Source organism: Tubulanus polymorphus, chromosome 2 (genome assembly GCF_964204645.1).
Source record: "Tubulanus polymorphus chromosome 2, tnTubPoly1.2, whole genome shotgun sequence".
NCBI classification, from domain to species: domain Eukaryota; kingdom Metazoa; phylum Nemertea; class Palaeonemertea; order Tubulaniformes; family Tubulanidae; genus Tubulanus; species Tubulanus polymorphus.
Window position 1 is genome coordinate 19430782 of NC_134026.1, and position 16903 is coordinate 19447684.

The following is a 16903-nucleotide window of genomic DNA, read 5'->3' on the forward strand; positions in this document are numbered from 1 at the left end:
TCGGAGGTTAAAGGAGAAAACGAAGGTCGAGGAAAAGCTACAATCTTTCGAGTCAACTCGAATATTAACTAGAAAAATGTTATGTTTTAACTGGGCATTCAATATGTAACATCTAGTGGACGTATTGAATAAGAATATCATAATAAATTCTCGTGTTCATTTAATTCTCTGCATTTCTTTCTGGCAAATTTACCTACGGTATTATTTTTCCTGTGGCATTACTTAAATGACCTGAGCTTATCGGAAATTAGAACGTGAATGTAGCCAATGTAACTATATGGTATATTCGAATAACCATAGAAACGATAACAATAAAAACCTCATTTTCTAATACTTTATTGACACAAACTAATTACAATTAGCTTAGAATTTAGCACTCGTAATTTTGTAACTTATGTTGTATATAAACCTGCAGTTTAATTATTTGTTTCACTTGCATTTCATCTGATGAGGGGATATGATCCCGAAAACGTTCTTGTCAATAAACTGTTTTTATTCATTAGAAAATTAGGTTTTTATTGTTATCATAACAATAAAAACCTAAATCGCTTCTATGGTTATTCGGATACTTGAACTCTCTACCCAAGATAAATGCTATGTTGCTACACGTCATTAGTAATGAGTGCTAGTGTTCATAGCTTACATCATTGAAGGTACTGGATTTGACCATGATTTGACCAGCTGACAAACCGATTGCTAGTTGATAATTATTTTCAAAAATAAGTCTGAGCGCCATATCATAAACAAATCGATATCATTACGTATCATTCTAGTAAGTATTACTTCGTAACCAGTCGTAGACATCCTAGGTGTTTGGCGACTCATAATACGACCGGTCAACGAATAGCAAATAGCATATTTTCTAATTGGCAGAAACGGTTGTCTGTTTGTAATGAATTCCATCGTATGATTATTTTTAGATGGTATAATTTCATCAGCAAATTCGTCTGTTCTTTGCATTGTATACCATATCGTTTGTTAACGTCAATTGAATGCGCCCCTGGAAAAAATGTATGCGCCCTTGGGAAAATTGTATGCGCCCCTGGAAAAATAATTACCGTCACTATATAACAAATGCATATGCTAACGGGCCATGAAAATCCCTTTATTTCTGTTAAAATAGCCGACCTGAAATAGACAAAGAAATGTTAATATATATTGGTTAGTTTATGATTCGGAGGAAGACAAGAAAACGTAAATAGAAGAACAAATAAAATAGCTTAAACGTTCCTTCGAGTCAACGACAACGTACATTGTGCGAATGGTTGGCGATTCTTCTCTGGCTTATTCAAATATAAAAAGCTCGGGGTCGTTCAGAGGTGCTTTACAAAATGAAACTAGTTCTCTGGGTCACGAGAATATTAAAAATGTTCAAAATGCGCTCAATTCAGGCACTTACCTTCTAACGTTACGGCCAGGTGCGACTGGATTAGTTCTCAGATGTATATTTCAACAGGATTCGATACACATCATAATCCACGATAGTATGTTTGAGTTAATTTTATCATTAGCAATATTGACTATATTCGCTGTAAGCATTCTTGCACTTTTCTATGTTCACAAGGTAAGGGATGTAACTATAATATTTTGATCATTCCAATGGAACCTCGTTACAACGAACTTCAGGGAACCAGAAAACCTTTCGATGTATCTAGTATGAAATTAATGAGATTGTCCTATTTGGGACGAAATTCTTGGTTTGTTATAACCGATAAATCTGAGGTATAGTTTCAACGAGGTTCCATTGTAAGAGTGGTACTTCAGTTTCAGTTTTAGTTTATTGCTCCACATAGAATGAATATAATGAACACAGATAGTACGCTCATTTTCAAAACATAAGTTTAGATTGAATATCAAACTCATGTATTCAAAAATTCCAAGAATCGCCAACAAATATCTGCATTTCATTTCCTTTAAAATGGTGTATAAATTAAGTTCATCGAGCAAGGGACTGCAGAACTATGTGATATTCAATCTAAACTTATGTTTTAAAAATGAGCGCAAATCATCGCAACAATGGGGACCTCGAGGGACCGCCACAAAATGGCGCCTAGAAACTGGAAACTTCTTTATTCAAATCAAAATTACAATTACAGATGGTAGCATACATAGATACATACACAATACAGACATTTACCTACACTAACACGTCCAATTTTGATATGTGGTTTCAAAAACTGTCTTCGTGGTTTGACTAATATATGATTACCCGAATACAAATTTCTTTGTACACTGAAAATTGTTTGCAGGCATATAAGCTTGGTCTGTTTAAGAAATAGTCAGGGAGATAACGTTGTCCTGGGAGATGAAATGATACTCGTCGTCACCCAGTTTGTTTCTATTACATTTGGCGCAAATTCGATCTTCCCGGTTTTTGTCCGCTAATAGATCTACCGTGACCTGTTGCAATGGCTATGTCGTTTTTAGAAAACAAGTACTTAGCTTCCAGTAAATCACAGTAGATCAGTAAACATATACCGAAGATCAGAAGTTCAAATCTCGCGTGGGGAATACGTTTTTTTCATTCATCAGAAATACATTCTAAAATTCTCCTATACTTCAATGCACGGCCAATGAATCGGAGAGTTTGGGGTTTTTGGCCTGCGGTTCCCATCGGTTTTTCGTTACTTCATTTGAGTTAACTTGTGCAAAAATCTGGTCAGAGGGCTCGAGAAAAACATTCTGTTTGATAGATGGGCTCTTATCAAAGAATGGTTTCTGAAGTCGAAATGGTATGTATTCATTAATTCTGTCAACGTTAGCTGAGGCAAAATAGCTATTCGGTTAAAAATTAATGCATGAAAAAGAAAGTGAAATGTTGTAAATTAATCAGTGGACAAGAGTAGAGCTGGAGTTATTTCCGAAAAGGAACAATACCTATCGATTAAAATGTATAATTCAAGACGACGGTCTGATTATCCTTGCAACCTCTGCTAACCAGTTTTTACTGGTTGTGCCGTGGACATAGTTTCAAGACTATTTCACAATATTTGACAATCTTCTTTCTATATTCTTTATACTCTTTCTATATGAATCTCATCTATAAGCCTCATTTCAGACTGCGAAAAAACAAACAACGATCCCAGGATTAGAGCCTTCGGACCCGAAGTAAGAATCTTAAATGTGTGTCGGTATATGAGCTTATACAAGAACCACCCCTCCCTTATCTCAATGAGCGATTTGAAATTGTGTTCAACCTACTCAAGTCAAACTCAGCTCACCATTTCGACGTAACTACGAATAGAATAGCACTCGAGTGACGTATCAAGTGGAAGTTGCGTCTTTAACGGCGATGAACATAACGTTAACTGTTGAATTGTATTTCTTTTAGGGAAGGGAATTTCCCAGATATTAGAAAATCCGGTAGTCTACATGAATTTTTGCTCGAAACGCATCGAACTCATGGACCAATCATATCTTTCTGGATGGGAGAAAAGATGGTTGTTAGCATCTCAACCCCGGAACTGTTCATCGAGCAGAGTGCTCTGTTTGATCGACCGCGTAAGAATAAAATATTCCGAGACTTAATCAAACCATAAATTGAGGTTTTTTGTGATCATTATCTCTGTGTTCTCCAGGCGAGTTGTTTCAGATATTTGAACCATTGATAGGAACGAAGTCATTACAGTTTGCTAACGGCGAGGATGGTCGCCAGAGGAGAAAGTTGTATGACGGATCTTACAGTCATCCAGAAGTCTGCGCATTGAACCCATTATTCAATGAAGTAATCAAACTCAGCTCACCATTTCGACGTTCGCGAAACATCAAGTTTCGCGTTTTCATTTCACCCTCATTCTACCTAATTTCATTAAATTTTGATCTTTCTTCTGGGTGCTTGGATCCCTACGGGACACAGCCTCCATTGGCTTTCCAAGCATCCAGCCTCGTATGTATGTAAATTCTTTATAATCTATATATCATTTATACTGCATATGTACATGGCGAAATAAATATTATTATTATTATCAAACATGCGAAGAAAATTTGAAAAGATTTGATATATTTGAATGGCGAATATCTAATATAAATTCCAATTCTTTAGAACGTTGGAGAACTGATTAACAAATGGGCAAAAATGGTCGATGATCAACATATTCCTGTTTACGACAGCATGACTGCATCAGCTTTGAAATCGATCGCAAAAGGAAGTTATGGAGATTATTTCAATGACGATAAAGCAATAATGAAATTCCGAAAATCCTATAATATTGTAAATTACATTGCTAATGATAATGAGCTACGAACCGTGTTTCAATCTATCCCTAACAACAATTTTGTTATCTCATAGTGCTGGACTGAAATGGAGAATACAATTTCGGCTACACCTTCAGCGCCCGGAAGTGCGGAGGAAAAATTCTACAAATCAGGTGCCTATTTGAAAGTGATTAAGACAATAATGAATTCATCGATGGAATTCTCATTCGTTAATTATGAAATATATACCTGAATGACAACCGGGCCTGATGGAAGATCTACACAAAGCATGAGAAATAATCTACTATAATACATGTATATCCATATCGTATCCAAAATTCTGGGAACACATGTAGTTAGTTCACACAGTATTTGATTTTGGGGTCTGTGTGTCAGGAGCAGTAAAGGGTTCTTTCAATGATTTTCAGCATATCTGGTTAAATGGCTGACCGACGTTCTTTTCATGTTAGTTCAAAATATCTCAGTAATAGGGATCATTGCATTTTTTGTCAATTGCCCACAAGTCTTCAAATCCGAAGTGTAGATTTGAAAGGCACAACATTGCAATCCTAGAAACGTACGTATATATTTATTCAAACTCCAGGCGCTATTTTACAGCTCTTGCACATTTAAAGTCAGTGGTTGCAGAAATAATAGACCATCGCCGAACCAATCCACCCACTGATGGAAGACGACTCCTCATTGATGTTATACTCGAATCAGATTATGAGGAGGAGCAGATTGCCTGTGACGCCTTGATTTATATGATCGGAGGGTTCCACACGACGGCAAGTTGTAAGTAGGCTTACCGTTAATGACATTTTAAACTGAGTTTAACTCCGCGTATGCCTTTTTCAATTATTTGGGGTACGGATTTTTTTCAAGAAAGACGTGAGAGGGTTAGGGGAAAAAATTAAAAACGATTTTTTATAACGATTTTTTCATTATTTTCCACATGAAACTTCGGAAGGACTGCAGAAAAGAAATCAATAAGGAGTGAAAATTGTAATGAACTTTACTCAAATAAGTGGAGAAATGAAAACATTTTTGCAAATAATATGATTGAAAATTGAGATAACACAGCTTGAGTTAGTCGAAAATTTAGATGGGTATATGAAAAACAATTGTATTGAAAATTTGTGGTGAAACACGGAGGACAAAAAGCCATTTTTCTTTTGATTTGATGATTTTGCAGGATTCTGGGATCCGTACATCAAGTAATTAAAAGAGGAAAAAAGGCCTAAAACCAATGCAATTTCTCTTTCAGTAATGACATGGGCATTATACTTCCTCACAACGCATGCCAATGTTCAAGAGAAACTTTTTGAAGAAGTGTCAAAGATATTGGATAAAAATGAAGATGTGACTCCTGATGTCATTAAACAGATGCCGTAAGACATTGGAATCGATATGGTTCATACTTGTTTACTGGTCCTTATTATTCAATTGATTTAACTCATCAATCTTTTAGATATCTACATCAAATTATCAATGAAACTTTGCGCTGCGCTATCGTGGCTCCCATGGCTGCTCGGTACAACCCAGATAGTGACACTATGCTTGGTGGTCACGTTGTTCCTAAGGGAGTAAGCATTTCTATTGGAAAATCTTGAATTTATACGAGTAAAGGAGGGGAATTAGTGCTTAATTCTAACTCGGACTTATCATTTTAGACCCCAGTAGTTCATGCATTAGGAGTTTGCTTTCGTGATGAAAGTTTATACCCCGATCCTTGCAAGTAAGCATACAATGTTTCATTTCGCGATTGACTCAACAGATTCTCAGAAGGAGTAAACGAATATTTTCGAATCATATTTTAGATTTGACCCCGAGAGGTTCTCGATTGAACAAGTCAAAGCACGACCGTTACATTCATTCGAGCCGTTTGGATTCGCTGGGAAGAGAAAATGTCCCGGATACAGATTTTCGCAAACCGAAAGTTGTATTTTCATCGCACGAATTATAAGACGGTTTCAGATAAAGATGGTGCCTGACCAAGTTATCACTCCAGCGTATGGTCTGGTCACTCATCCAGACAAGGAAATCTGGATAACTATTTCTGAGAGAAAGGCATAATGTATACAGAGCATGTTGGAGTTCAATTGGTATTCAAAATACCCCCAAATAAGAAAAACTCGAAAAAATCTACACTCTTTTGTATTTATCGTTTTTATGGAACTGCGGAACATGAACATGAACTTGAAATTGTTACCAATGTTAGTGCACTTCAACGGACGAATAAAGCGCTGTTATTAGTATCTGGTCTGGATGAAAATTAACACAATCGAACCAATGCAAATTCTTGTTCTTTACATTTTGTATTGCTAGATGAATACGCTCATCTACCCTTTGCTATCGTTATTAACTATGAGGCTATGCGTTTACGTACTCCTCTTTTTTAATCAATTCGAAGATCTATATTTGCCTATATCCATTTCAATTTATTCATCCTAAAAGTCGAAGGAGTCATCATACACGCATTTCTTATTTCTTTCACAAAAACATATATGTTCCATGAAAATCGATAGTTCTTTACAGTTGGTTTGGAGCCCGGGGGTAAGGGTACGTTTTGGTATACAAAAATATGTTTCCATCATTTTTGCTTGTTGCATTTCCCCCATCCTCAAGTACACTACACATTCCGAAAAGTCATTTCTGGTTATGATTCGGTAGATCGCACTCGTGTCCGCTGCTACTAGTTCTAGGTTCACATAGGTTGTCGGACGAGTGAGGAATTGACGATTTCTAAGGTGAAATTTGTTTGACGAATTGATGAGTTACGAAATCATATTTTAGTGGTTCACACACGTGCAGCGGCCTTTGAGGGTAGAACATACGTGATTATACGTAATACAGTACGCATTTAATCATGACCGGGCGCAGGGCTGATTGTGATATGGCTAGCAAGTCAAAAATTCATTTCAGAATTAATGCACATAAAATGATACAAAGGCGCGAAGTGACCTCTATCTAACAGTAAAATATTCAAATACCATCGAAAGTCTTGGACACCCGGGTCCTACTGTGATATACAGGGACGTGTGCGGGCTTAGGGTCGTCGTTAAGCGGTTTACAAAAAGAAACGAGACTTAATCAAACGTAGAGAAATAATGATCGCTCCAAGATCAAACCATGAATTGAAGTTTATCTATGATCCAACTGATTTGTTTACGATAATTCTGAACCATAGTTTGGAGTGAAGTCATCCCAGTTTGCTGACGGTGAGGATGGTCGCCAGGGGAGAAAGCTGTGTGACGGCAATACAGGCATTCAGATGTCAGCGCATTGAACCCATTATTCAATGAAGTATACTTTAAAAAGATCAAAATGATATGGTGGCTGATAAGGGCCATCAAAATATATCCTGACAAAAAATAATTTCGTCATGAAAAATAAATTTCCCTCGAAAAATATTTCGAAAGGAAAATTATTTTCGCTTACGAATATTTTTGACGGAACTTTATTTTTCACAGCGGAATTATTCTTACTCACGACATAATTTTCGATTGAAATTTATTTTTCATGACGAAACTATTTTTTGTCAGGAAATATTTTCATGGCCCTTATCAGCCACCATAAAAAGATGATATCACCCGAAAATTGCCAAATATCAAACCGCAATTGATATATCATCTCCCGATGTCCGACAGTCCAAAATATCATATCTCCCCGGTCCTGGTTGTGATATGCAAGGACGTATTTGCGTCGTTTAGCGGTTTACAAAAAGAAACTTTTAGTTGTAGGTCAAAGGAATATTCAGAATGCGCTCGTTCAGTTACTTACTTGCGTTGGTGCCATTGGATTTGTTCTCTTCAATAATTCGATGCACATAATCTACTACAGTATGTTTGAGTTGATACTATTCGCTGCATCAACTCTAATATTTGCTGCAAGCATTTTTGCATTTTTCTGTTTTTTTAAGGTAAGTGATCGATCTGAAGTATTAGTTGATTTAATTAGCCCGAGTCTATGAATCTAGTCTGATAATCAGGGCTTATGCAAAAAAAAAACATCTAACAAAATGATGAATGAAATTGAAATTTATACTTTTAGTTGGAATGTACAAGTTATAATATAAAAACCATTTTCTATAAGCAAGGATGTTTAACACACAAGAGATTCGCTCTTCTTGCTATTTCAGTTGAGATATACTTAATGCGAATTAAATGCCATGTATACAAATGAAAATAAAATGGGTCATACGTTGATTTTGTCAATTTAGTTGTGTTTAATAAATCATTTCTTGAAAGGGACCAAAATATATTGCATAAAATATCTTCCAGACGACGGTCTAATAGCTTGTTTATTCGTGAGGCCTCTGCTAACCAGTTTGAACATGGCTATGCCGTTGAAGTCAATATTTCATTAATAAGACTATTTCACGATAGTTGACAATCGATAAATCCTCTATCTATCCTTCCTTGCATACAGATATGTCTTATTTAGAAAAATGCTTCATTTCAGACTACTAAAAAGCAAACAACGATCCCGGGATTAAAGCCTACTGACCCGAAGTAAGATTCCTCATATGAATTTGAATGACGTTATAGATTATGTATAGGCCAAATTTTATAGCCCCTTACTTATTTCAAAGAACGGCATCAGTCCTTTTCAGCCTGTCGGTGAATGAGCCTAAAACCAAGCTCAGTTCACCCTTAATACGATGCCACTACGAATGAAACGACAGGCCGACGTATAGTCTAGTCAAAATTGCGTTAAATATCAGTTGATTTTGTTTTAGGGAAGGAAATTTGCCTGATATTAGAAAATCAGGCAGTCTCCACGAATTTTTGCTTGAAACGCATCGAACTCATGGACCAATCATATCTTTCTGGTTGGGAGAAAAGATGGTTGTTAGCATCTCAACCCCGGAACTGTTCACCGAGCAGAGTGCTCTGTTTGATCGACCGCGTAAGAATAACAACATTTCGAGACTTAATCAAATCATGGACTAAAAAATTTTTCTGTACGGCTAAAGCAACGATAAAAACATTTTCACATTGGCCCGTTTTTTGGTTTTCTCGCGCGAGAATTCGAAACTTTTGGTTTTCTCGCGCGAGAATTCAAAACTTTTTGAATTCTCGCGCGAGAAAACCAAAATGAAAATTTTTTTAGTATTGCCCGAATCAGCCACCATAGTATAGTGTACAACACTGGTTTTTTTCTGCGGGCGTTTATATGCTCATCCTCGACGCACTTGTAATCCACATTTACGGTGACAAAACAGCGCCAGGTTCGTTTCGCTTTATTTCCTGTCGAGTAAGCGTGAAAATCGCGAAAATGATTGTCTCATTTTCGATTAAATCCGTCGATATAGTTCGATTTCATAGGTTTTGGGGAGCTACTTAATTCTGAATCACTCGCATTACTGATATTTGTTTGGAATTGGTAAAAAAAACTCAGGTCTCAGTCTCAGGTTGAGCTTTTTATTTCAACTTATTTATTTAAAAAAAGCAATAAAGATAAAATTCGCCCGCCCTCGTCACTTTCCAGAAAAAAATCTGATGAGAACCTAGGGTATTTCTTTGTGTGGCCTAAACTATGATCTTGATCTCTTTGTGTTTTCCAGGTGAGTTGTTTCAGATATTTGAACCATTGCTTGGAGCGAAGTCGTTACAGTTTGCTAACGGCGAGGATGGTCGCCAGAGGAGAAAGCTGTATGACGGATGCTACAGTCATTTAGAAGTCAGCGCATTGAACCCATTATTCAATGAAGTAAACTAAAAAAAGAACATTAAAAAGAATTTAGAAATTTAGAAAAGACATTCTCTTTCTCATTTTATGGGCTATAAACCGGATTACGTTTGTGTAAATGAGATATTAAGACTCGTTATCGGCCGAAGTCTATTTGAGAAAAACTGCTTAATATTTGGATTTTGTAGACGTCAATTAATCATTTGCACAGCCGCAAATATTGTATTTAATGCAGACATAATTCTGGCATTGTATTGTTGTAGTCGATATCCGAATGGTGCGTGTCAAAATATTTTTCCAGACTGTCGGAAAATTGCTCGACAAATGGGCTACAATGGCTGATGATCAACGTATTCCTGTGAAAGAAAGCATGACCGCCCTAGCTTTGAAATCGATTGCACAGGGAAGCTATGGAGATTATTTCAATGACGATAAAGCGATAATGAAATTCCGCAAATTCTTTGATGTTGTAAGTTATACATTGCTAATTATAGTGAGCTACGAACTGTGTTTCATCTATCCCAAATAACAATTTTGATTATTCATAGTGCTGGACGGAAATGGAGAATACGTTCGCCGCTACACCTTCAGCGCCAGGAAGTGCGGAGGAAAAGCTCTATAAATCAGGTGCTTCTTTGATAATGATTAGAATAATAATGAATTTGTCAATGAATTCTCATTCGTTAAGTGTTTATGCTGTATTTGCGCAAATGCCAAACGGGCCTGGGGAAGATCTGCATGTAGCATCAGTAAGCGAAAAGAAATCCCTTGAAGGAAAATCCTAGAAAATATTGTATCCCAAATTCGGATGTATTTATTCAAATTTCACTCCCTATTTTACAGCTCTTGCACATTTGAAGTCAGTGGTTGCAGAAATAATAGACCATCGCCGAACCAATCCACCCACTGATGGAAGACGACTCCTCATTGATGTTATACTCGAATCAGATTATGAGGAGGAGCAGATTGCTTGTGACGCCTTGATTTATATGATCGGAGGGTTCCACACGATGGCAAGTTGTAAGTAATCGTGAGAGGTGATGCATAGAAGTATAAACCGTTTAAACTTCTATGGGTGATGTTACCGTAAATGATGCGATTTAATTTTATCCCACTATCAAAACCAATATATATGATTTCTTTTTCAGTAATGACATGGGCATTATACTTCCTAGCAACGCATACTGATGTCCAAGGCAAACTTTATGAAGAAGTGTCAAAAGTAATGGATAAAAATGAATATGTTACTCACGATGTCATTAAACAGATGCCGTAAGACATAAGAATCGATAAACTCATACTTGTTTATTGATCCTTATTATTCAATCGAAATAATTCGTCAATCTTTTAGATATTTACATCAAGTTATCAACGAAACCTTGCGCTGCGCTATTGTTGGTCCCATGGCTGCTCGGTACAACCCAGATAGTGACACTATGCTTGGTGGTCACGTCCTTCCTAAGGGAGTAAGAATTTCTTTTGAAAAATCATGTATTTTCTACGAGTTATGGAGGGAAATTAGTGCTTAATTTCAGTTCTGATTTTTCATTGTAGACACCAGTAGTTCACGCATTGGGATCTTGCTTTCGTAATGAGAGGTTATACCCCGATCCATGCAAGTAAGTATACAATGTCCTGTTTCATTTTGAAATTGGCCAACTTCTCAGAAAGAGGAAACAAAATTCTCGAATCAATTTTCAGATTTGACCCCGAGAGGTTCTCGATTGAACAAGTCAAAGCACGACCGTTACATTCATTCGAGCCGTTTGGATTCGCTGGGAGGAGAAAATGTCCCGGATACAGATTTTCCCAAACCGAAAGTTGTATTTTTATCGCACGTATTATAAGACGGTTTGAGATGAAGATAGTACCTGACCAAGTTATCACTCCAGTATATGGTTTGGTCACTCATCCGGACAGAGAGATCTGGGTGACCATCTCTGAGAGAAAGGCATAATATAGAGCATGTTGGAGTTTAATTGGTAATCAAAATATATACTCCCAAAATATGAAGCTCTAAAGAACCCACACTTTATTTTACCGTTTATGTAACTATACGGAACATGAAAATTAACTCGTAATCCATTCTAGTGTACTTCAACCGACGAATATAGCGCTGTTATAAGCATTACCCGTTCGGGATGAAAATAGAAATGTATGAAATGTTTCAACTTGACCAATATAAATTCTTGTTCTTTGAATTTTGTATGCTAAACGAATACCCTCATCTATATCCGTTGCTATCGTGATCAATTATGAGGCTACCAGAATTTTTGAAAGGGGCGTTCTTAAATCATAAAAAGGGCACTTTTGCATATTTTGTATCCCAGGAAAGCGAGCCTAGCATCGTATGCTTAAAAACGGCATTTTGTAGCTATTCCACAAACAATAAAAACACAACAAATGAATTTCAGTATAATCATTTAAAATGTGAACGAAATTTATTCACCACTTATTCATAGTAAGTAACTCTGAATTCAATTCAAAATGAGGGCCAAAGAGATTAACCTATCTTGCCTCATCGAACATCGCACGTAGTTGTTTAATGTCCTTAAAACTCACCACAATCATAGACGATGTCACGAGCTACAACTTTGCAATTGTGGTAACAAAATATGCATAGGTACGAATATAATATAGAAATACTAAGATATTGTATTATTAAACGCCCCCCGTGGCCATATACAAAAACCAATGACCTTGAAACTCACCAAAATCATAGAATACGTAATGGGCTACAACTTTCTAATTGATTGTGGTAATGAAATAGGCTTGTATCAATATAATGTGGAAAAACTTTTTCCCACCAACGAATGAGTACTGATGACACCAAGATGGCCACCAATTGCGTCATAATTGGCTGATCAAAAATAGCTGTCTCAGGTATAAAACATCCCTTTCCAAAGAATACCCATCACAAATTGAAATGAGAAATGGCAAACAAGTAGGAAGCTACAGGACTCAGAATTTGGGCCAAAATTTACATTTTTGGGCACTAAAAAGGTCATAGGACGGCCATCTTGAGTCCGATCGACCCATATTTTCTTATGCTGATGGGCCCTTGGATTCAAATATATACGAAAGATCAAGGTAATTGATCGAAGCGTCTTCAAAATTTCCCTCAACAAGTTCTAAAATTTGTAAAAAGTGCTGATTTTGGCGAAAAACAATGGCTGCCAGTCGGTCATCTTGATTCTGACAGGGCCAGTTTTTGGGCTGAAGATGTGTCTAGGGTAGATACATGTGTAACCCAAATATCAACCCATTACATTTAAGCGTCTTCAAAACTTCCCAAAATAACTGGATTCCGACTACGGACGGACGGTTGGCCGGACGGACGAAAAGTGAATGCATTAGCCCGCTGGGACTTAAGTCCCAAGTGGGCGAAAAAAAAAACATCTACAGAATCAGTGAAATGTAATTAAAAAGAATACTATGATGAAAATGTTATTAAAGAAATATGAAAAGAGTTTCTTTAATTCGTCAACTGTGTTACTGTGTGAGCCTAGTGTCAGCTGAGTCGCTGGTAGGATGTGGCCTACACTAACTAAACATCTCAAGTGGTGCCTCTGAACCTGATACATATACGATAGCTCAGACAGTAGTGCTTCAATGGATGTGGAAAAGCGATAATCAATTGACAACAAGTGTAATATAGCGTGCCCTCTTACACATAGGGCATTCTATGAGGCAGACAACTTTTTTGGCGGCTGAATTGTGTTTCAATTACTTACTACGTAGTAGGATATTCGTTTTTAGATGTAACCTACGAGCAATTATCTATTAGATAATTGCTCGTAGATGTAACTTACCACACCTAATTTGTAACAAGTTGGCTAATTAAGAATTTACCAAAATCGCGAAGGGCACTTTCTAAAAAGGGGCATCCGTTCGAACGGACGAACCCCCTGGCTACGAGCTTGATGCGTTTCATGACATGTTCTATGATTGTGGTGGGTTTCAATGTCATTGGGTTTTGCATATGGTCACCAGGGGGCATTGAATAGATGAAGAACTTAGTATTTCCATATCAAATTGGTAACGAGGCATATTTTGTTATCAAAATCGTAGCTGCTGACATGTTCTATGATTGTGGTGAGTTTCAAGGTCATTGGTTTTTGTATATGGTAACCAGGGGTGTTGCCCACTGGCAACAGTTTTTCTTTCAGGTCTGTTAAGTTTCAGTGAATTTAGTTTATTATTTTTTTTGGTCTTTATTTTGCGTGCTTTATGTTAGTATGTTGTTGTTAGGTAGTATTGGTAAGCTGTTTTGTGTGGTTTGAATTCATATTAATCTGGTATTATGTAGTGTTGGTGAGCTGTTTTGTGTGGTTTGAATTCATATAAACTGATATTGTGCAGTGTAGGTAAGCTGTTTCATGGGTGGTTTAATTTTCCTTTACGTTTGCTCTGTACAACAGTACTTCTGGGCATTCGCCACAGTATTCTGATAGAGGAAAGACATAGGCTCTCTACAACTAAAAAGAGTTGTAAGTTAAAATTATACATTTCTAAATGTCAACCATTTATTGTATTTATCGAGGTTTTTTTTCTCCGTAATTTGAATTATTATTTATCAAATTTTTAGGGTTTAATTGTGTATTTTTCAGTTAACCACTCGCTCGTATTCACTGTGTATCTGTAACCTGTGCGTTTCACACATTCGGAAATAAAGTGCGTTAGACCTTTTATGATTGTAGCCGTCTTGTCCTCGATTTGATAAGTTCTATGTCCAACTCTGGTTTGGGACAAGGGGACATTAGAATGTTGAATTTGTTAGATTGTTGAGCATTTGAAACCACATGCCAAGTGGGCATGGTGTCCCTGGACCCCTAGTTTCATCTTATATCTGTATTTTTGTTACTCAGTGGTCGATAAAATGAATATTATTATCATGATTTTGTAAAGATACGCTCATGTACCCCTTGCAAAAAGATGACCATGCATTAAAGATTTGAATTTCCCCATTAATTTTTATTTCAATTTTTTATCCTAGTCGAAGAAGTTAGAACCCGATTTTTCTTGTTTTCTTGTGTTCACAAAAACATGTGTTCAATGAAAATCGATAGGCTTTTACAAGTTGGTTTGGTGCCCCTGCAGTGTTGGGAACGTTTATCAACATCAGTCAAAACAACTGTTGCCATCATTTTTCTGTAGTATGCATTCATTTCGTGTCAAATGCCCTTATAGAAGACCCAGACTTGTCAGGGTCCAAAGGCTACTTGTCCGGGGGCAAGCATATCGGAAATTTACTTGCCCCCTCAAATATCTACTTGCCCTACACCGACTGGCGGCAAATCATCCGTTTTATCGATTAGGAGAATTGCTTTGAGACATAAAAATGCACTAAAGCCCGGTGGACAAGTGATGATGGTAACCAACTTGCTATATCGAGAATATATCCCGGGCAACCAGATGCTTAATTCGGACCCTGCAAGGAGCCTATTCCGGATACCACGCAGTCTTGTTTCCAACGTTTCCATGCGCGGTTTGCTCAAATCGACCATTTAGGATTGGATTACAAAGAGGAATAGAAACTACGCACACAGTGCAATATAGTAATATATTATATATATATATATATATATTTATCTCTATGATATAAATATACTCCCTAAATATCATGAATATAAATATCAATCTCAATACGTAACCCATGGAAAAATATGAATATATCTACGTACTTTAAAAAAGCTAAATACACGTAGGCCTAGTTTGTCATGTCAGAATATCCAGCCAAAAACCTGGAATATACTAAGTAAGGCCTTTACCCGGTGAACAAAAAAAAAGATAAGCGCTCAAAGTGTGCGCTGGTGGGCTTAGCCTTTGGACTGAGAAAGGGTTATCATAATAAAAATAATAATAATAATAATAATCTTGAAATAAAAACATCTTAAAGATATCAAACGGTCTTTTTTTAACTGGACTTGATGAATTTGTCTCCTAAGTCTTATTCCAGGGCTTTTCATTCGACAGTTGACTAAGCTTATATCGTATGCCGGGACTGGCAATATCCATACAATATCCATACAATATAAGTGTTATACGAAATAAGGTAGCATATTACATAGAAAAGAACAATAAAATATATGATATAAACATTTCTATGATACGGCATATGCGATGACTATATATGAGCATAGTCAACTGTATTACAATTGCTGTGTATTTCAAATTAACTGGTACTTTGTAATATATATGTAGCTCTGCTGCCCGATCAATCAGGATCCAGTTCTATGGTTCTTGGTTATGTTTGACCCTTTGAGTCAAAACTAGTTCAGTATCAACGTGTTAACCCTTTCAGTGTGTCTACATCGCACTGTGGTGTATAAATTGGTGATGGACTTTCCTAGTACGCCGCATTGTGGTGTATTGATGTTATTAGTAGTTAGTTTGTATCTATTAAAAGATGGCAGTACCTGTCATACAGTGAAATATTTGTAACTAACGATACACCGCGTATGCCAGTTATTCAACACACTAGGATGGTGGAATTTCAAAAAATTGTCAAATTATCTCTCCTTCGGGTATAAATTAGTCAGCGCTGAAAGGGTTAACTCAATCCTAGGCAGGGGCAGATCTAAGTACATTTTAGTTTTGAACACAAACATCCATTTGTTCTGAGATAACGTGTAAATAACGTATAAACAGCTCTGTATCGTATTTAAGCATGTTGAACTTTGATGATATATATTGTAATGGGTTTTCCTTATAACTCACCTCATGGCACATGGCAGAACAGGGCGTACTTCTTTATCAGATCGGAGAATCCGTTTGCCGTTAGGAGTATCCAAAACCTCCTTTCTGTCGAGGTGGTGTGATTTAGATTTTGTTTGGAGCCAACCGGAGATTTTGTACGGAGACTTCGGAGGTCATAAAAGAGTACGCCCTATGTTCTTAATGCATGTGCTTGATAATGATGTCACTGGGAAAGCCCTTCAGCATCCTTTATTGAACTTGGAAGCTGAACGGCTTTCCCAGTGACGTCATCATCAAGAATCAAGGTCAAGCATCG

General features: G+C 36.8%; 1 protein-coding gene across 4 annotated transcripts in view; it reads right to left on the reverse strand.

Annotated features, from left to right (window-relative positions):
• Nucleotides 1-9727: 9727 nt before the first annotated feature.
• Nucleotides 9728-16903, reverse strand: part of LOC141899712 (uncharacterized) — a 32752-nt gene continuing 25576 nt past the window's right edge. For all 4 annotated transcript variants that reach the window (XM_074786160.1, XM_074786159.1, XM_074786161.1 and 1 more), the window contains one exon: nucleotides 9728-9914. In XM_074786160.1, the coding sequence (XP_074642261.1) occupies nucleotides 9870-9914 (45 nt within the window). In that variant the 3' untranslated portion in view covers nucleotides 9728-9869. The remainder of the gene's footprint in view (nucleotides 9915-16903) is intronic.